The sequence below is a fragment of the Pezoporus occidentalis genome, unplaced genomic scaffold (assembly GCF_034315485.1).
Source record: "Pezoporus occidentalis ecotype Australia unplaced genomic scaffold, CSIRO_AGI_Poc_V1 ctg215, whole genome shotgun sequence".
NCBI classification, from domain to species: domain Eukaryota; kingdom Metazoa; phylum Chordata; class Aves; order Psittaciformes; family Psittacidae; genus Pezoporus; species Pezoporus occidentalis.
The window spans coordinates 62,874-85,143 of NW_026914018.1; the positions used below are offsets into that span (position 1 = coordinate 62,874).

At 38.4% G+C, this 22,270-nt stretch overlaps 1 protein-coding gene across 3 annotated transcripts; it reads right to left on the reverse strand.

Annotated features, from left to right (window-relative positions):
• Nucleotides 1-297: 297 nt before the first annotated feature.
• LOC134164283 (alpha-1-antitrypsin-like) lies at nt 298-22,067 on the reverse strand. Of its 3 annotated transcripts, XM_062619864.1 has the most exons (7): nt 21,123-22,067; nt 20,694-20,860; nt 12,237-12,303; nt 9,560-10,205; nt 5,884-6,154; nt 3,055-3,202; nt 298-1,896 (listed from the first exon to the last, which is right to left on the reverse strand). In XM_062619864.1, exons 4-7 carry the CDS (start codon nt 10,191-10,193, stop codon nt 1,708-1,710), a joined length of 1,242 nt encoding a protein of 413 aa, XP_062475848.1. In that variant the 5' UTR covers nt 10,194-10,205; nt 12,237-12,303; nt 20,694-20,860; nt 21,123-22,067; the 3' UTR covers nt 298-1,707. The 3 variants fall into 3 exon arrangements, with proteins under 3 accessions (XP_062475848.1, XP_062475847.1, XP_062475846.1); XM_062619863.1 differs by lacking the exon at nt 21,123-22,067 and having other exon boundaries at nt 12,237-12,300; nt 20,694-21,075; XM_062619862.1 differs by lacking the exon at nt 21,123-22,067 and having other exon boundaries at nt 20,694-21,075.
• Nucleotides 22,068-22,270: the final 203 nt, after the last annotated feature.

The following is a 22,270-nucleotide window of genomic DNA, read 5'->3' on the forward strand; positions in this document are numbered from 1 at the left end:
TAATACAGTAGGAGTAGCACATTGTCTGCAGCCTTTGAAATAAACTCTTCTGCATTAAAGAAATGCCTAACTTTCCCAGGAAGTTCTCCTCCTAACAGAAATAACCTACTATATGCTTAACAGGGATTTACTCAGGCCAAAGGCAGAGGGCTTTCTGAAGCTTACAGGCATTACTGTGCTGATGTAATGTATGTGAGAAGTATATTAATAATTGTTTGTTTACAGCTGTGAAAAAAACATTCTTGAATGATACTTAAGTCTTAACTCTGAATTACAGAAATAAATAGCAATATTAGAAACTTTTTAATGTCATGTTTATTCATTGTAGTTCTTCTACCATAGTGCATTTGTCTGCATGTTTCGAGGCTATACAAAGACTGGTGTTAATTTTTAATACGTATGAACAGACTAACCCACTTTAGTCAATAATTTACCCCTCCTGCAACCAGAGATCAGATATATACCATGAACACGAGCAAAGAAATAAAATAATGATAGAAGTTGTGAAAACAGAAGAAAAAAAAAGGAAAGTAAACAAGAAAAAAATAAATAAGCATGTGCATTATGGATGTGACTTAGTATTTTGTACCTTAATAGTAAAAACAGATCTTTATAATATTGTGGCTATACTAACCATGAAGCGGTTGAGAAACAAGAGTACCAATGCTGTATTACTGGACAGTCTGGGAACAGAAGGGGTTACATCAAGAGACACAGGTGTCACTGATGCAGTATAGGTGTTACTGGTAGGGTGCTTGATCCTACAGTCAATACTGGAATGATGCTTACTACCATGGGTAATCTCCCAGGGCCAGATGATGATGGTACAGGCACTGGCACCAGGGGGGGAAATGGTTTATGTTTCTTGCTGCTCAGGGACTTCTAGGAGCTGGTTTAGGTGCAGGCATAGGCTAGAAGTAGTCTTCTGGCTGCTCTGTGCTGTCTGTGTGATTCACAAAGGTTGGCGCCAGGGCACTTCACTGAACTGCAGAGATATCATCTACCTCTTAACTTCTTAGACCCAATTTTTTGACATGGAACATTTGCCCTGAAATGAGTCTGGCCTATAAACCCCGACAGAAACAGTGGGCAGGCCAGTATACATCTGCAGGGGAAAAACACACCTTCTTTGTGACCCCTTTGCAGCAGCCTAACTGGACGACAGCTGAAAGGCAAGTATGTTATAGACTCACTGGACAACTATGGTACTATGCAAGGTAGTAAGCATAATGCATGTTAAGATCTATGACAGATATAAACTTCATGTTGGTAGGAAAATGGGTACAAGTAGTAGAGTGCCGTAACTTGTACTCATTTGTCAGTCAACTCAAAAAAAAAAAGGTGAGAAGGCAGCCATGAGGGAAGAAGCAGGCTTACACAGCCCTCTCCACCCACATGCTCCTCATCTTCCCTGCTAGAAGATGTATATGTGCTGTCAGTATCACACAGGCCTATTTTGTCCCAGATCTAATGACAGTTCTGCCTGAATGTAACCTTCTTAAAAAAAAAAAAAGAATTAAAAAAAAAACAAGGCCCAAACAAATATGCAACTATGACAACTTAAACTGATGAAGAGTCTCATCTACAAAAAAACAGTGAATAACATCAGTTAAGAGATGGAGAGCCCTCGGTAGCCATGCCATACTCATCAGGTCAAACACTTGATTTAACAGTGGTGATCACTGCATACTTAATATGTACATAAACTTAATCTTTTTTCAGAGGGTTCACAATTTTTCCCATGAATAGTATATTGCTTTCCAAAGTTATGACCATTAGGAAGGGCCTGTTGAACATAATGGTAGCCGGAACAGACATAGGCACTATTTCCATGCCTGTGGCTGCTGCCGCTTCAGTGCCAGTCTCATCCACCTTTACCACAGCCTTATGAATAGCCTGTGAAGAAACAGACATGTTACAAGTCAAGGCAGTACAAGACTAGGCAGCTAAATAACACTTGTGCTAAAAGTACCTGAAGAAGTTACTGGTAAGAAGCAAGCACCAGATGTGAGTCCACTGCACAAAGACAGAAAAATTTGAAAAAAAATCAGCAAGCTGCCTGCAGCATAGCTTTCATAGCACCAAAGAGGAGAAGTTCAACCCTGGTGGAGGGGCAAGCCCCTGCTAGTGAAAACTTCTGCTTTGTTTTTCTTCTTCCCTGCTCCCACTCATGCAGATATGTATAGACTGAAGGTTAAGAGAGCACAACCATATTTGACTATTAGAAGTTCATATAGTTGAAGAATTAACATGCAGATTAGCACAATGAATAGTATCCTGAAATTATGTTTCCCATGTTCCTTAATGTCTTGGAAGACACGAAAGCAAAGGAGAAGCATGAGAAATGGAGGGCTAGAGCAGAGAAACATATGTTTTACCTGGCAAAATAAAGACATTCACAGGCCCTAATTCATTAACTTCCACCTGAGGTCATAAGGCTAGTTGTTTTGTTCATATTAGGTAATGAAATTTGCACTGACTGTCAGCTTTAAACTCTAGGTTTATCGAAGTGTGACTTATCTGTAGCTTTTGCCTGGGCCGGGCATTAATGAGAGTTTGCTCATGGGCTTGAAGCCAAATGTTTTTAATAACTGCATTTTCTTTTCCCCCAAAGAGTTTAAAAGCAAGCATTGTTTTTCCTCTCCCCTCCATAAAATACAAGTAGTGATACATCCTACAGCTCCCTACTTGCCCCCAGGCAGGCTAAAGAAGGTAGACACAAACAGAAGCAGCAATATAATGACTGTAACAACGCGCTGCAGGAGGGTACCAAGGTGTGGACATGCGATGATTTGGTCATGTCTGTTTTATAAGGTTGCCCCATGCAGATCAAAAAGGCCTCCTGGATTATAAAATTACAGACTTGAAACCTGCTTCAGCTCAATTGCACTGGCAGAGCAAGCAACATGGGCAAAATACTCCGTATGCCAACAGCTGCCTTTTCATATGACGCAAAGCCTCTTTACATGAGTTTAGCATCATGAATAGTTGCAAAGGAAATGATGCAAGTATCAGTAAACATGGGTTCATAAAACAAAAAGCAGTATGACTTACCTGGGAAATTCTGTGCTGGGGCTGCCCAGTGATCCCAGACAGGTCAGCCTTATCAGTGAATACATCCATGATACCCATTTTATATAAGATATCTTTCAGGTTATATGTCCCATAAAGAGTGAATTTTGGAAGATACACATTTGCTGAGCTGCCAGAAAAGAAGCAGAAGAATATGGTGAAACTTTTGATCAGGTTTCATGGTATGACACAGACTCCCGAGATACAAACTCGTTTTGCTTTCTCCCCAAAAATATTTTGCTTGTAGGTTCTCTCTAGCCTGCATGGGAGATGCGTAGTGACATTAATTTGGGGAGAAGAAAAGGTTTACATGTTGGCAAGCTGGCTGAGAGGATAGGTCGTAGGTTGCTGGCTGTCAGTCTGCAGTAAGACAACACATGAAGAATGAGATTGACCTAGTGATCATTCAGCTCAACAGAATAGCTATACCTCCCTAAGGGTCTTCATCTGACATTTTCAGAAGTTAGAGATATTTTGTGCATTCTGCAGGAAGCTCCTTCATCATGCCCCATTACTGAGGATGCAGAGGAATCTTCTTGTGAAAAAGTGTTTCTTTCAGGTGTCTCACGCTGGGCACAAAAAATCCAACACATCCAAGTTCACTGGCTACTTTTGAAAGAAAAAAAAAAGAAAAGAAAAAGGTAGGCCTTGTGTGTTTATCATGTAAATCTGGACAGAGATATATGGGTGATGAAGTAGAAAACAGAAACACATTGACAGAATACAGCATATAGTTAGTCAATAGATAATATCTTTTCTATGCCAAGACCGATGTCTGATTTACTAATTATTTTTGGGGGTGGGAGAAAGGGACTAGTTTGCTGCTTTCCATAAAATTAATCAAAATTCTGTATTTCTGACACATTCCTCCCTAGCTTTTTCAGTAAGGATCTAACAATTCCTTTTCAAAGGTTAAAATCAACATTTACAACTAGATGCAGTATGAGATGAAAGTTAGTGATAATGCTGACAGAAAGTATTGTTTTCTGGTAAGAAAACAGGAGAACTTAATGAAGGAGTCCAAAGAGCAAGTCATCTAGTGGACAAGTGGGAAGGCAAGGCCACATACCTTCAGTGTAGCACAGCATCAAATGCCAAGCCTGGCTGGTACGAAAAAATGAAAGTGCTAGTAGATTGATAACAGGTGGGTGATCTAGTACTTCTGTCTAATTTCTGACTGTGCTGATTGCTGTTTCAAGGAGGATGCATTGAATCATCTGCCTTGCTATTAAATAAAGACACTCATTCACAAGCCCCCACTTGCTTTCAACATTCAGGAAAGGGAAAGCCATAGGCACACAATAACAATGCAAACGCGATAGTGCAGCAAGCACTGGGATACACTTTTCAGAAGAGAAAGTGATGCTTTCTCCAGAGTTCAGCCATTAAATAGATCTCAGCTGCCTGTACTGGCAACACTTGGACACTATTCCATGTTCAGCAACCAACAGTTGTAAAAACGTTCCTCTCAATGCCTCTGCAACTGTGTCAATTTCAGTTTGCAGACAGAGAAACAGGGACAACACAGATTGCCCAGTCCTTAAATAATTCCATATCCTACATCAAACCCATCCATTAAGACCTCCCAGAGACTCCAAATAATAGCAAAGGCATCAGTTGTCCTGAAAACTTAAAGAAGTTTGCATTATTAGTTTGCAAGAGAAAACAGCCGTGATGAAAAACAGGGAACTGCATGTCTTCGACAGTGATGCCTGTATATAAGATTTACATCTCACATTCATGGCTTTTAGGTAGATTATTCCAGTCTGGGGAGGGGGGGAGAGTATGGAGAGAGGAAATATAAATCCTTCCAATCACCATCTTATTTCTCCTACTGTGATTTTAGTCACAAACCATGTGGCTGTTCACAGAAGTTTCAAAACTGTGAAGGTGCACAGAGAATTGCATACATTTTTTTTGTCCTTTTTAATGAAAAAAATAGATTATTTTAATAAGATTTAGCACTGAATCAGAGTTAAGAGCATGACACTTTTCTGTGTAAGGATGTCATTTTTGTCTTGAGAATTGTTCGTCTAAAATATGATTTTCAAATATGTATGTAGGAAGGTTTTTAACATGACACATCAAATTCACGAATGAACACAAAGACTTGATTTTGTAAACATGTTTTGCCTATGCTTTTATACATATTTTGTCCCATCAAATGCTACCACTACACATGATACTGAATAGAAAGAGTCTAAAGTTGTTTTTATAAAGCATATAACCTTTCTCTCTTCTAGTCTCAAAGTTACCTTGAAGCAAGTGTAGCTTATTCCAATTTTGCCAAAGTCTTCAGAGAGCCTGAATACAGTGGCTCTGTTATGTGTCATATATATATATGCCTTTGTACCCTTGTAATTGAGCTTTGTCCTCACAATTTCCAAAAGTTGTTATTTCAGCATGAAACGTGCAATTATGGGTAACTCCCATAGACAGAAAGGAAGCAAGAGACAAGAAAAAGGGCTGAAGGAAAGTGATAGGAATTTACTTATAAACAGGAAAAAGCAGAAGACATCTTCCCAAAAATTTAAGAAGTTTTAAGACAGAAACCTGAAAGCTATGGAGAGTTGAAGATGGAAAAAAAATGTGGAAACAGCAAAAGTCCTAAAGCTGTGAAGGTTTTCACTTGTACTGAATGTGTAAACAGAGGGACACTGGAGAGCCAGATTTCACCTTTGGTTGGTGGCAATTCTTCTTTAGATTAAAACAGAATTAAAAATAGTATCCTGAATTTGTGTCATAGCCCAGCACATTGGAACCGATGTGTTTCCTTGCCTACCATCTGAAACAAGAACTGCAGAATTTTACCTTTTTGAGACTAATGTCCTCCACCTTGACATACGTTCACAAGACAATCGTTTCTCCAGCTTCTTCATTTTTCCCTGATCAGGCAGAACAAAAAATGCTGAAGCACCACCTTTGTAATCCATTTGCACCACAGTGGAAGACAGCTGTTCATCATAGCCATGCTTGAACTGGCCCATTCCAAACATCATTGGGACTTCAACAGCCTTGTTCCCATCCACATAGAATTTGTTCTTCTTAGTGTATTTTGTATCGAAAGGCTTTTCCCATTGAGCTTGAAATATAAGAGACAGAGTTACAGGATATTTTGAGGACATGAAACCATATGACTTATCACCATAGGGCACTTTCATAGATGACAGAAACTGGCACAGGTGGATCAGCTTCAAAGACAAACCAGTTTGCAACAAACACTTGACTTACTGAATACTCAGAATAACTCAATAGCAATACACAGTAGGTAGACTGTGATGTAAAACAATCAGAACTTACAGAAGATTGCAATAGTTTTTATTTAGATGAGAAACCAAGTGTTCTAGTGTGCTCTTTTCCTTCATGACAACAATTTTAAGGAGCCTATAAAGCCCTCTTATGATGCAGCCGTTAAATGAGAGCTCAGAAGAAGAAAGATTATCTCTTTTCTTTATTCCCACACCAAAATAGACTTGTGAAGAGTGATATGAGGGATGAATTCTCCAGAGAAATGAAGGAATTCAGGTTATTTGCAGCGAGGAGGGGTTTATATCTCTCTAATTCATGGCCAATAAATTCATATATAACTTAAGTCTATCAGACTGCTGGGTTAAAAAACAAACCTAACTACCAAGAGAAACCTTTTGAACTGTCATGCTTACAATATTAAATTTTCGAAAACTCCTTGCTAGTCATAGTGAAACAAACTGTCTACACTGAAAATCTGAGAGATTCTTAACCTCAGCAGAAAGGAATATCTAACCCAAATTCTAGCCATCAACCTCATCTGTTTCAGAGGTTGAGCGAATTAAAAAATTAGGAAAACTTGGGGAATGGGGACTGTTTTGTTGGTTTTTAAGAAAGCGATGTTACTCTGTAGTAAATTTTGCTTTCTAGAACAAACCTAACCTTTTATCAAATGTAGTGGGTAAAAGTAGAGCCATAATGCTCAGTAAAATAAGTGCTATCAAGGAAACCATGAAACAAGATGCAACACCTTTTGATTTCAGATTTCTATTTGAACAATGATTAGTAGGCAGCTTGGTACAAATGGAAGAAATATCATCTGCTGTTTTCACCATCTGTGAAATAGACATAAGCAGTACTTATTTGATATTTAGAAAGAGTGAAATTAGATTTGGATAGTGCATGTCTTGGGCTCCAAAAATATAAACTAACAACAAACAATAACCTGGAGATGGGAAAAAATGCATGGTTTATTTTTCTTCATTAACAGTGATGCATTCTATCATCACATGTATAATAGGCAGGACTTCTGCCTTGATATGCTTAAGAAAATAAAAAATAACAAATAACAATGAATCACAGAAACATGAAGGACACAAGATTTGAAACACTCAAACAGCCTTGATCTAGTGCTCAATCCAGTTCAGAAAGAACTTTGCTTGATTAAAAATTGAATAGGATGTTAGGATTTAGCACACAGGTTAGACAGAGATGATATTCCTTAATCCTTTTCTCCAGTTTCAAATGAATTCTTATTTCTTCCCTCTCCTGTCTCTTAGCAGACTACCTTCTAGGGATGAAACCTTTCTCAAATGCTTCACAGTTTTTAAGTTGAAAAAAAAAAAAACCACCCCAAAGTATGATACTTTGTGGTGACCAGGTTGGCTAGGACATGATAAGGGACTGATGTGTATCACAGTGGAATAGCATGCCCACTGGCTGATGGACAGTAATATATTGCCAAATTTTGCCCTTAGGGAAGGACTTCTAAGCTACGCTACACCGCAAAAAAAGGGGTAGGAGAGTCACTAGTACTGTGCAAGGAAGGTTGTAATGCCCAGAGAGTGGACAAGAGCCTAGAAGTATAGACTGGTTGTAGAGGTACTTGAGCTTTAATAATCCTCTCCAGGTTAATTCCAGCCTCCAGATCAAGTAATGTTAGCCTACTGTCAATGTCAAGATAAAAATCATTTTTATACTATTTCTATTATTGTTATTCTTTATTCTATTTTCTTTAAAACTGAAGAGCTAAAACTGAATCTCCCCCATCTTTTGGAGCAGCTGGGAAATCATTTCAGTCATAAAACAAGCTTATCTTTAGAACATGTAAAAGTTATTTGTAATACAAAGTTATCTTTCTTGCTCAGGGAGGTTGTGAATGCTCCATCCCTGGCAGTCTTCAAGGCCAGGTTGGACAAAGCCTTGGGTGGCATGGTTTAGTGTGAGGTGTCCCTGCCCATGGCAGGGGGGTTGGAACTAGATTATCTTAAGGTCCTTTCCAACCCTAACTATTCTACGATTCTATGATTTTAATACAAGGTTTCTCAAGCTTCTGACCTCATTGTGCTACTAAATGTATTGCTCCTTCTTCAAACATGTTTCAGTCAAAGAAAAATCAACAGCTATTTTGCCTGGTTTGAAAGATGTGCCTGATGCTAAATAAAAACCTACTTTGAAAACACTATTTGAGACAAACAGTATGTGTTCAAGGGAATTAAGAAACATCAATCCTCTATATTTCAAACAGTTTCATTTAGCTGTGATCAGATCTTGAGATCTTAATGCAAGGAGCATAAACACATATAAAAAGCAAAACAAAACAAAAATATGGCTGTGAATTACTTTCAGGGGAAGCCTCATACTGGGGAGGACCACAGAAGTATCCAGGATAACAGTTTTTAAAAAAATAGTACCTTTTAAAAGAGTAGCATTTCTGCTACACCATCTCTGTTTCAATTAAAAAGCTTAATGATATTTTTATCAGATAAACTACAGAATATTATTTTTCTGACTACGATTTCTTTGGTTTTATAATACAATAAAATAAGAGAGAGAAGGTTTGAAAGAAGACGTAGTATCTGATTACGTCTGATTGAGCCTTACAGCCTTGTTTCTCCCTAGGCTTCTATCTAATATTGGTGAGTCCATCTCTTCACTGAAAAATAGTAAAAAATCTGAATCAAAAAAAAAAAAAAAAGGTTGAAACTGTGTGCCTCTAGACATACAAGGACAACAGCCATACTACTGATAAGGGCACAGTTAGTAAAAAAGAAAACATGGAAAACATGAGTGTGAAACTAAATCTACTGTTACATATTTAGCTTTGGATAAATGAACATACTAATAGCAAAACTATTGAGGAAACATATTTTCTTTCAAGTAAGATGCTAAGTTTCATTTTAACAGTGTTCTTTTAATTTAATTTAATTCCAAACTAGGCCTAGATATTTTACTTAGTAATGCCTTCTTCAAAGTAAATTTCACTTAATCCTCATCAGGAAAGAAATATGTGTATTGAAATATATAGGAAAATTTGCCTTAAATTTTGCTAAGAATGATCATCACTGTCAAGCAGAATATAATTTCGAAAAGCTTTGTTCATAATTAAGTGTAAAGGAGGACCAAAAGGAAAACAAGATATGAGTCCCTCTGCAAAACAATGTTGTAAAAACACGTGAAGTCCAAGGCTGATCTCAGGAAATATTATATTAAGTAGGAGAGTATGGTATATATATCTTACCGTTAAAATAAATATAGCTAATAAGGAGAATTTCAGTAAGTGGATCGAGGTTATTTATAAGGTCCTTGATTTTCCCATTGGTTCTTGCTGCTACGTATTCATTGATCTTTACCTGGGCTTGATCAGCCCTCTTGAAGTTCATAGGATAAGCTTCTCCTTCATAGAAGTTTCTGAGGTTACTTAAAAATTTATCTTGTGGCTTCAGTCTGTCAAGTACAAACAGGACATTTCCCATATTCAGCTGTAACCCCTCATTCTTTCTGTTTACCATGTTCATGAGTTGGCGATAACCTTCATGTATTTCATTTTCAGAAATCTCACGTGGGTTAAAGCTAAGGACCCTAAGAATCTGTGACAGTGTGTCTGATCTGGCACCCAGAGTCAGCATTGCAAAGGCAGTAGAGATGCTCAAAGGAGAGAAGAAAACATTTCCACTGTTTTGTCGAGAAGAAATCTCTTTGTAGAAACAACATGCAAACTGACAAACACTGTTCCCTACAATGAGCTGTGGCTTATTTCGGTTTTCTTGGCCTCTTTGATTTTGGTTTCTTACACCTTGGTGATTAGGCTCATAACAATAACTGTTGGAATGAATCCAGACAATTAAAAGACATAGGAAAAATAACATCTTCATGTTTCTATGGATCTGTAAAAGAAGAAAACAAAAATGACATTTGGCTAAAAAATCATTTCACCTTGTTCTTAGCATTAAGTCAATCTGTCCATTGTACAGAGCTAGCTCGGTACCCATGATTCCAAGCCATTCGAATTCAGGAATATCAGCTTTCTATTTCAAGGAAGCAGACTCTGGAAAATTACTCAACCTACTGAAGAAGTTATGAAAGAATAAAAATTAAAGTCAAAGAGTGATGAAGTAATACCAAAGACACCCTCATTAAGGTTAGGCGACAATTCCTTTGAAACTGTTCTGTATCCAGTGTTCTGTTTTCAGTATGGCTTTAAGTGATAAAAGCTGTAAGCAAAAAAGTACAGGTCTACAGAGCAGAAAGTAAGGGATCAAGTCAAGACTACTCAGTTATATTTAGGAAGGTGAAAAGTCAAAGCAGAAGAAAGGCACAATATTACTCCTTTGTGAGAAGTAAAATATTATACATTTTTGACTGAGCTGTGTGTAAATGTATAGGCAGGGACCAGAGAGAAAATAAATACATTTGTTAATGAGCAAGTGATGAACTATTTCAGTGCTTAAATAAAGTTTGAACAATTGAGAACCATACAAAAAAAAAAACAAACCCAAACAAACAAACAAAAAAACCACCCAAAAATCAAACAAACTTCCACGTACCTAACAGAAGAGAGAAATATGCTTTGAGCAATTAGGAAGATGTCAAAACCCTGGAAATACAGTGCTGGTCACTAAGGAAGGGAAAATCAGCATTCATGTAGAACAGTGAATGGAAACAAGTATGCCTGTTGCATGTGAAGGCATGTCCAGCTCAGTGACTGAACCAAATATCATAAAAATAATAATAAAAAAAGAGGAAACTTTGGAACAATCATGGTGGTTATCATCAGAAAGCTAGCAAAAAAGTGGTTTTGGCAGAAAAAGCTGCAATGGTAAAAAGATGGATGAGTGAATTCTGGAGGAATAAAGATACTAAAAGACATGGATAGAACAGGAAAACCTTTTCTAGAGCAGCCTGGAAACCATTCATTTCACATCTGTGGCAATACTTTTAACTCTATAAATTAACAATGTACCACACTTGGTCCAACAACTTTTGTCAACAGACAGAAGAAAAAAAGATGTGGAGTATCTGGAAATCCAAAACATCTTCCTGTGGTACATAATCACTTTATCTACAGAATCTTTTATAAAATAAAGTACTCTTTAGAGGAATATGTAAGGATTTTCAAAGGGGAAAAATACTTTAGGTTTCTGACTTGTAGCGAGAAATGGTATTCAGACTCTGCCCTGTAAAATCATTGAATCCTTACCAGCTCCCACCATGACCCCATATTTGTGTTCGCTTTCCAGTGTCTTTGTTCTCTAAAATCCACTGAACTCAGAATGTTGATCTCTGATTTAATAATATATGCTATATACATATATATTATATATATACTATAAATATTCCTTAATTCACACCTCATTAATATTATAGTTATAGCAATACTACAATCTCTTGGGGGGAGCTAAGCCCCATGACAAACCACTTTCAGACAATTCACTTTCATATCTAGAACATATTTAAATTCGACCTCTTTGATTTGCTTGTGATTTGCTCCACCATCACTCTTACTCTACTTCATTTAGCCTTTAACTCTATCCACAGTTTTTTTTCAAACTCCCTAGAAGCTTTAGAGAGCAATCCTGAAGTCCCTACTTCCATTTCATTTCATTTCATTTCATTTCATTTCATTTCATTTCATTTCATTTCTTATCATGCCGTGTATTTATTTTCGTCCATTTACTTCATTTAACTCTAAATCATTCAGAGATGCAGTTTTCCTAAAGAGTTATACTATAAAAACATGCCTATCTTACAGAGGACTTACCTATTTTAAAAAACCCCAAAGCATAACAAAACAATAAAAAAGCTTCAAACTGTAACTTGAATACGAATGTGGTAATTTCTCAACCAATTATTCAAAGCTGTTTTCCTACATATAATGTTTGACAATTTTTCCACAGGAAAAAAAATGCATTACTTACAAAAAGTCAAAAGGGTCCTGTTGTATTCACCAGGTCTGCACAGGTCCTTGCTCAGTTGTTTATGCTGCTGAACACAAAGCAGGGTATCCTCTAGTAAAGGTTAAGATCATCTAAGGGCTGTGACTCACACATTGTAATTTTAGAGATTAGGTAGTGCAAACAATGTTGAAACTAGTTTTACTGGACACCTAACTTTGCTGAATATATGTTTCACACGTGACTTCTTATTATTCATGACTATCTGATTGCCCTGGTTAGATTCAAAGCAACTTTCCTCAAAATGAATCTACTGTTTCTTAATATCAAACATTCATACACAGCTGCCCAAATCTACTATCTTATAAACAAAAGAGTCATCAGAGGTAGTAACTACAAAGAAATACCTTGAACATAATTTCCAGTGACTATAACATTGTTGCCACTAAGGCAGGAGGACAAGGCTTGATGCACTGGGACAATCTGAATTTTTGTGACATAGTCTTCTTGTCTTCTGTATATCCATGCCTGGTCTTGATTATCTCCAGATGAAGCCAGTGATGATTCGAAAAGATGTACGGCTTAAAACACCATTTTGTTAAATTAACAAATGCTGCTGTAAATGTGCCTATCTACTCCCACACAGGGAAGCTGCTGGCAACAAGAGCTGTGATAGCAACTGCTGGGCCACTTGCATGACCCTGTGCCAGGGAAGAAGGAATGTGGCTGGGATGCCATTCCACAAAGGTGATCCCAGTTACAAGCATGGCCTGGGGACAGGGGACAGAAGCCTAAGAGCATGGGTGTTAAATAGAGCAAGTCTTTAGACCAGCTTACTGTCTTGTGACCTGGGACACAGGGAGCAGGCCCCTCTGATCATGTGCCAAGTTCAGCTGGGTCAGATTGGACAGCCTGGTATCCTGTGCTCCACTCATTACAGTAAACTCCTGCAACTCTAGGGGCAAGCTGATGGGCACAGCATGACAGAAACATTGAAGAAGGGAACCCTGGAGACCGTATACACCAACCCCTTGCTCAAAGCAGTGTCAGTTACAGCGAGTTGCTCACAATAGTGTCCAGCTGGGTTTTGACTTCTTCCACAATAGATGGAGACTCCACAATGTGTCGGGGCAACCTGTTTCAGTGTTCGATGACACTTCACTACAATAGGTTTTTTCTCTACATTTAAATGGAATTTCTTGGTTTTTTAATTTGTACTCATTCCCCCTTGTACTGTCACTGGATGTCATTGAGAAGAAGCAATCTCTTTCTTTCCTCCTCCCATCAGAAATCAGATACTTATACACACTGGTAAGATACTCACAGGCCTTTTCTCCTCTGGGCTAACCAGTTCCAGCTCTCTCAGCTTCTTCTCAATATCCTAGCTGTTACAAACCCTCAATCACTTTTATGGCACTTTACTAGAGTCAATCTACTATGCCCCAGTCCTTCTTGCCCTGAAGAGCACAGCACTGGATGCAACCCTTCAGATGCGTAGAGCAGGGATGAGTAGACGGGAAGGATCGCTTGCCTTGACCTGCTGGTGATACTCTTCTTAATGCAGCTCAAGATGTTGGCTGCATATTCTGCAAAAGCTTACTGCTGAGTAACTTGGTAACTTGGTGTTGAGCAGAAATCCCATACCCCCAAGTACAGCATCTCATGTCTCCATTTCTAAAATTAGGATAATTTCTCTCATTTTCTCTTCAAATTGCAAGGATTTTGGGGGAGGGACCAGCCCTTCCTATACACAAACTAGATGGAATGTTGATCTCCATGCTGCGTATAAGCCCAGTTGAAACACTAACCACAACAATAACTCAGCAACATTTTCTGGGAGGCAAAGTTGCAACCAGTGAAAGTTGTTGATGATTACAACCTATCAAGCGACTCAATAGATTGAAAGAAAACTCTCTTAAACAAGTTGCTTATGAACTAAAGCGTGAGAAATAGAAGGCTTTGAGGCAGTATGCTGGACTCACACATGGTATGCTCTTCACACATGGCTTCACCTGAAAGAGTATTTGAGATACTATTTTCACTGTTTCTTCTATACGAGCCAAGAATCTCTCTTAGAGCTAACTTTAAATAATGGGCTGCAGTTTTCATGGTACATAAAAACTGATTTCTGATGAAGGAAGGAAGAAAGCCCAATTAAATACAGACGCCATACTAATGAGAAGGTGATGGATGAATGACTAAGCTAGACTTGAACACACCTAGACCACACCTCGGGACACTTGCAGGAGAAAGCCTGCTACTGAACATGCAAAAGCCTGCCCTGCAATTGGAAAGAAAGCAGAGAAAATCAATACAGGATCAATTTATATTAATAATGTAAAACTCTGGACAGCAGTATCACAGCAAGTCCAAACTGGTTTTTCATGTGTTGCCAGCGTCAAGCTGCAAGAGGAAGGTATAGAAAAAGGTAACAGCTCCTGACCCAACTGTTTAATTTCTGTATGTGATGAAAAAGTTTCAATAACTATAAACAATCTATAACTATAAGCAGAATACTGATTTACAAAGATTTCAGCCATTGTGTTTAGGTTTGAAGACTGGGATATTTCAGAGTAATATTGAATGTGTTGAAGATATGACATGGATAGTGAACAGGAAATTCCCTCACATACACTGGGGACTTTTCTAAAACAGAGAAAGCTTGTAACAGAGCTGGCACTGAATTGTTTGTATGTGCTTAATCCCCAGCTCGCAAAATTCAGTGTAAATCCATCTGCTTTAAGCAAAGAGGTTCAAAAAGGTTTGTTTATGAAAGGTTCCTCTTTCTGCTATATCCAGTAACCACTGGTGGCACGAGCAGGGAATTCTACTGCATAAACAAGGCCCCAGAGCCTCTCCTTAGCCTGTGCTAAACCACAGATACCAGGTGTGTATATACCTTCAAAGAGATGGAAGAAACTCTTAATTTGTTGTCCCATTGAAACTAAAGCACTTCCTCATAACTATAATTAAAAAGGGAGGCAACAGGAACTGGAAAACGAATTTATATTAAGTTGTACTTTTCAGGAGCTGGCAGTACTTTCTCCAGAAAGTATAATATGGGAGACTGTTCAGCCTACGTAACCTGTGAAGTGTGATCCATCTGATTTAGGACATCTATTTCCCTGCAGAAACACAAATACAGCCTTTCATAAATGATTCAAATCCTGACGGATTTCTCAAAAACTATGGCTCAGTAGGTAGGGTGCTGTTAGAAATGATCTACAGAGACAGAAAGCACCCCAAGGCAGCTCTGTTTAGTTATGGGACTTTTCACAATCCCTTTAGTCCCAGGATTTCCTACCAGTAAATCCATTTTGCTATATAAAAAACAGGTTGAAGAATTCAGCAAACTATCAATGACTGAGATAGCTTGGAGTGGACTGGCACCTCCAGAAAACATACAGCTATGTTCTTTATGGTTCTGAAACTATCTGAAGCATTTCTCCACCTGGGAACATCACCCTGACAGCCTCTTTTGTGATTGAATCTCACTGGCATGCAGTGTTTGAGGCAAATAGAATAAATTTGCCTGTATTAATCTCTCTTAAAAATATTATAGGGAAACAAAAAAAACAAGTGATTGACAAACAAACACCACCACCCCCACCCCCCAAAGGCTGAACTATTCTCTTCCTTCAATGTCTCATTTTTATTTCCAAAGATCTTTCTCAGTCTCTCAATCCTTTCTCATCACTCAATGGAAAAGACAGCAGCCCACACATTTATGTCCCTAAGCATCCCTATCCATGATTCCCTTAACTTTCAGTCTTCTTCTCCTGAACCCCCAGATTTAAATTCACACTTTTCCTGCATTCACTCTTGAAGGACCTGTGCTAGTCACAAGCAAATAAACACACCTTACGTTTTCACATTTCCCAGATGATACACTTTGTGATGCTTTACCTATCGCTGAAAATGTATGGCTGTAGGTAAAGACAAGCAACTGTTTTGTTTACAAAGTTTTTCTTGAATTAGGTCACTATTCTCAAATCAAGCAGTGTTTTGTCAGAATGAGAACACCTTTCAGGAAAAGGGCAGAAGTGGCTATGGCTTGGCAGCTCTTCTCTCTCCTGCCCAGCTCCCCACCATTTTTATCCCAGAGAGGAGGTAGGGAAGTACTCCAGCAGGTTTACTCTCATGGCTTCTTCTCAAAGCCAGGGAATTGTATTTCCCATGAAGTTAGCTCCTTTCCTCCTCAGCACATACTTCAGTTAAACACGTCTTTCCTGCTACAAAAGAAAACTCCTTTTTCTCTTCCCAAGCAGTCTGTGAATCACTGTCTCACACTTCCTATGTTTTGCAGTTTTAACAGATTGCCTGTGCAAATTTTCTTTGATCTGCTTTTGGTGAAATTTTACAGCTTTTAAGTTTCTGTCTGCTGAGAAAATCCACGTAAGACCATTTTCCTCTTAGTTTCAACAATCACATTGTCCTAAAACACTAACACCTTGATAGCAGAAACCGAAGTTAGTGGCTTTCTACTGTTGGTCTTTACTACCAGCTCTTGACATTTCAAATAATAGAGGAGGCAAAAACACTGCAGAAAAGAAAATCCCCCCTATATTCAAATTGAGATTCACAGCTGAGCACAAAAGAAAATTCTCAATATTAAATTAATAAACCACACAGGGACAACCATCCCAAGAATATCTTGATTTCTTTTTCTTCCTTTCTTTCTCAAGGTTTGACTTCCCTTCTCAATGGCTTTCTCAAAATAAGCAAAACTGAAGAATTTCGTGTCCTGCACAGATAGCCAGACTAGCAGCAATCCTGAACTAGAGTACCCTTCCATCACAGTAAAAACATGCCAGACACTAGCACATTTTTCATCAATAAATCCCAAGGTGCTTCATATCATGAAAGAAATATTAACAGCCATTTTGTTGAAAACATGCAGACAACAGCTTACTCTGTCAGCACAAACAACAGAAACTAGGCAAAAGGATGACAGTCATCATGAGATCTTTTTTTTGGTTTTGGACAAGATCAAGTTCTTATGCATTTGGTTAAATGCTGACTTATCTGAATACAGTAGAGTACCAATTATCTAAATACTCTGGAAACAGATGAAAGAATTTAGGTAACAACTATGGCTCATTCAGTGTATTTGAAGTTGTTTGATTCATGATAACTTCTCATGGGTACGGGGAGAAACAAGACAGTCTAAACTAACCTTCAGCATAATACTTCCTCAAACTACTTCTGTTAGATGTGTAGTGAGACAGCAGAGATTATGACCAGAGAAGGGCAAGTAAGAAGCTGTGTCTCAGAAAGGAGGAAGCACTGTTCTCCATGTAGAACTGAAACATGGAGAGGAGACTTTTCACTGTGGGATTAGAGGAGAAATAAAACTAAGAAAAGAGCTGTGATAAAGTATGGCTGAAAAGCAAACTTTTCCATTTTTGGAGCCAGCCCTAGAGATTGCTATACTCTGCAAGTTACTTGGTGGTCCCAGAACTGAAAGCAAGAGAACTGAGGCAGTGACATAATGCTGAAACTATGCATGCCTCTAGACGTCATGATGGTTATGCTGATATGGCTGTGTTAATATTTAAATGTGAAAATTGAATTCTGCACAGCATGTTGCTTGCCATATATTCACACCAGCTAATTTAGAACAAACCTAGATGTCAAGCATGACATCATACTGCACAAATTGAACACAAATGACAACTCTCTTATCCAAAAAATACTTCTGAATGGCGTTCAACACATAAAAGCTCAGAGACAGACTGCTGAATGAACTAAGAATTAGCCCTAGGTAGCAGTTCCAACATTTTTCTAAGGGAAGTTGTGCGGTCCAGAATTAATCTCGTAGACAGTATCTTGCATGCTCTCAGATACACATGAGAACCCAGAGTACTAACAGAATGGGAATTCCAGTCAGAAAGACACACCTTGTATTGGAGTGCCACACTGATGACTCCATGTCTTCACTGCTTCTGACACCTGACCTATGTCATTTAGGGCTTCCTTAGATATCTCTGCAGATCCTTTGCACAGGGTAGACCTACTCTGGGAAGTATGCAAATCTGGCAAGACTAGCTCATGATGCCTCCTGTGACAACCAGACCAAGGTAATACAGATCATACAATATGAAAAAATGGAACAAAAGTTTAATTGACCATACAACTTTGAGAGAATTTACAAGCCACAGCAGTAACATTGCATAATAAAGTCCTTGCCCTTTCTGACTACCAATCTGAAGGAATTTTTCATAAAAACACCAGAAAACATCACACCAGGAGATGAATTACTGATAATTAGAAAACAGAGAGGTCATTGCTCATAGTAAATTGGACGCTGGTATGCAGACCCATGTGATAATTAAAGTTCTGTAATTACAAAAAATATCTTAGGGTAGCGGAAATCACACAAGTGAAATTCGAAGTTTGTAGCATCAACCTGATGCACACTGAGGAAATGTGTGAATTACAGGTATAGATAAATGGAGGGAGGAAAAGTGTACTCCTTCCTGAAAGCAGGCTCTGTAAAAGTGTATTACATGTTTGCTTTCAGGTCTCAAGGCAATGAAAGGCAAATGAAACAAAACTCAGAAAAAACTTGAGCACATGTCCTTGAGCAAAGCACTCCCTGGAATGCAGATAAGATGTGAGAGGTGACCTCTCAATGGGACATATTTCAGACTTAAACAAACATACTTCTTAAAAGGGCATACTTCAGACTTCAGCAAGAAACAACTTCTTCCCTTCTGGGAAGCTGCAGGTAAAGCTGGTTATTTCACACTGGTTAGAAAAATAATTTGTACTTTTTTCAAAGGATTATTTTCACTCCTGAGCAATAGCCTTAGGATGAAATATTACAGCTGCACATCTGGTTGTTCTAGTAATCCATTGCACCAACTCTTTGTTCAGGAGATAACACTGTTTCCAGCTATGTTATTACAATCATTTGCAATTGTATTCAGGAGCTAAACTCCGTTATCTCAACTCCGACAGGCTGAAAAGTTAAATTCTGATCTGAGCTTTGCACTGTTTAGCAACAAGAAAACAAATGAGCAAAATGGGATTTGTCAAGAGCAGATACTTAATTTAGCAGAAAATGAACATTCTGAATGCATTTAATAATGTCTTTAAACTACAACCAAGGGAACTGTAGGTCTGCAAAACTCCAAAGGAATTAAATTGTTTATGTGGGATGCTGGATGTGCCATCACTTCATGATCATGATGAAAATCATACTTATAAAAGAAATTAATAATCATAATGAGCGCATGTTCAGTGGTCTATGGATGTCATCATCCAAGGACAGACATATATGCTGAAGATTAAACAATACCTCCAAATTCTCAAAGGCAGACAAAGGACATAGGATTTGCTGTCCTTCCTGAAAAGGCTTCTGTTAGGCAAGCCTGACAATAGCCCAGAGAAAATGAGCTCTAGGACAATAAGCAATGGGAACAAACATGAATGGTACTGGAAGAGTGAACTACTTGTCTAGAAGGCAAAGGACTTCAGGGATATACTGAACTTGGTCAGTCAAGGTAACCAATAATCTGTTTCTGGGTGGCTGGAACTGTTTGCAATGTCATTGTATGGCTAATATGTCTGGTGGGAAGAAAAGGTCTAGTGATGAAAATCGTACCTGTAATGGTTTAATTCAGTGGACACAGAAAATGTGGGATGTATCACTGAAGAAGCAGTGTGAGTTGCACCTGTGGCACTAAATGAAAAGGGAATTGTAATTGCCATGTAACATGCACCAGATGAAGTATGGCCCAAATGATTCAGCTCAGTTGTTCCACAGATACTTTTTTTTTGGCAGCAATCTATGAAAATCTTCAAAAGCTAAATATGCCTTTATACCTGTTTGGAAGCAGAGAGATTATAACTGCATTGACAGTGGGCATGGGAAAGCTGGTTGACTTGGGATGTTCTGTAGACAAATGATGGCAGATCAGTATCCTTAACTCTGGGCATATCCATTGCTCCACAAACAGCATGCGCCTTTTTAGATCCTGCATGCATAGGCACCACCTCAGTATGCTGGACATCTTTCTCTGTCACCTCCTCTATCTGCCAAGCATGTGCCTGGGTAGCCCAGCAAGAAATCTCTCTGATGGAGTGGCAGGTGGGACAAACTTTCTCTCTCTTCACAGAAAAGATAAACACATGTGGATACCAGTAATGTGAATTTGTTAGGAAAATTCCAAAGTATCACAACAGGAATATTCTAGAGAAAAAAAACAAAAAGAAAATCAAGTAACTTTGTTTTCCTCAGGCCATTACAAGGCCAAACCTTCCCTTTTGCCTCTTCAATCAATGTACAAGAATGTATGTATTGTAGATCTATGTATGTATCTATTTTTAAAGTTGCTTAATAATGGGCTGTGGCATGAAAGGAAAGAAAAAAGCAACAGGTGCTCACGAGCTGTTAAGTGAAGAGACACGGTGACAGTTGCTAAAGCAGGAGGAGTTTTAGCAACTGTAGGACAGAAAAAATATAAAGGAACTCACATTTTGGATTCATCTGGTGTTGGCTACTGCTTCCTGAGGAGGGCCTCACTCAAGAAAGCTAAATGACAGCAGGAGCCCTCCTCCCCGATTTCAGCAGGGTCTGGATCAGGTCGGTGCTGCAGCACCTGCTGTGCTCCACCAGGTTTCCCGACTGACTGCAGGGCAATCTGCAGGCTCATAAACAGCTCATGCGATGGCAACATGATGTCAAGACTTTACATTTTGCCTCAGCAGTTCACAGCCTGGTGCAATCTCAAAACATAATCTCTGAACTCCTGCAAGATTGCAGCAGCCTACTTTTGCCTAATCCAAACCCAACTGAAGTCAGCAGAGAAAATGCCAACTGCTGATGTTTCTTCAAGGCTTTTCAAGGGAATCAATTTTCAGTCTCTTAGAGTTTCATTCATATATATAACAAGCTTTACTTACCATTTTGCCCACTGCAATAGTTTCATAAACCTATAGGAATTAAACCAGGTTACTGCAAGACAAGAAAGGTAGGAGTTTGTAGGTGGCAGATACTCTCTGAGCAGACCCTCTATGTATGCTGAAATCCTGCAGTAAAAAGGGCACTAATTTACTTTTCTTTCATGTAGGATCAGGTTACCTTTCATTTACTGGAATGTAACAGTGGTCACTCAAGCAAATATGTATAGGGCAGTGTCCAACAAGGCGGCTCCTTGTACTCCAGTGCAAACAATACAGCACAGAAAAAAAGTAGGCAGCATGTCCTGCTTTTGTGAGATCAGTTCCAGGATACTGGCTTAGTTTTTACAGACTCCTTGAGAAAATGGGCTGTATATTACACATAAAATGGTATGGCTGTGTTATTTTTTTTCTCATCGAGTCATGATTGATTTCTACTACTAAATAACTCTAAGACCTAAAAGACACATTTTGTTCTTCAGTCCTGCCGGTTTTAAGGTACTTATCCAATGGGTTTGGAAGCTTAATGGGATTCCCTTCATAGCTCTTCTAAAAATACCATTCCAAATTTTGCACTTTTCTAAAAGAAAATCTGTGCTTGCCAAAGTACACGTTCTCCAAATAGAGCAACCACTGTCAGCAGTCTCTGCAGTTTGGCTCAACATGATAAACATTGACAGGAAGCATAAGGTAATATTTTCAGAAATGCCATAACGTTTACAGAGCCTATGTCCCATTTTCAAAAGTGAATGAAGTTCTAAGAAGTCAGATTTTCAAAGGTGTTTAGTATACAAAGAAATCTGAGTTTTCCTCAGTTTATATACAGGCTTGTAAACAACTTGAGCCCTTTAGAAGCAAAGGGATGATTTTATCCCTTATTTTTATCTACAAAAGTATTTTCAAAAATCCATTCCTTGAAAACTGCAGTTCCACTGCTTTAAAGAATTGGATTCTCAAATATTAGAATATTTTACTAGCTTTTGTTGCATTTTTCAGAAGTAAAGGAGAACAAATAAATAAAAAGGGAAAGGAAATATGCAATTACAAACACAGTTCTAGTAATTGCAGATTCACAATTCATAGGGTTTAACAACTAAGCCATAGATACAGATATTTCAGTGCTAACAGCAGTAAGTATGGATTTAGTTGGA

What these genes read in the sequence shown, in the direction of transcription:
- LOC134164283 (XM_062619864.1), bottom strand. Translation starts at nt 10,193, where the DNA reads ATGAAGATGTTATTTTTCCTATGTCTTTTAATTGTCTGGATTCATTCC. An exon ending in AGGACATTAGTCTCAAAAAG is followed by an intron (nt 3,203 to 5,883) that starts GTAAAATTCTGC and finishes CTTTTCTGGCAG; the next exon opens with CTCAGCAAATGTGTATCTTC. An exon ending in CCCAGCACAGAATTTCCCAG is followed by an intron (nt 1,897 to 3,054) that starts GTAAGTCATACT and finishes GTTTCTTCACAG; the next exon opens with GCTATTCATAAGGCTGTGGT.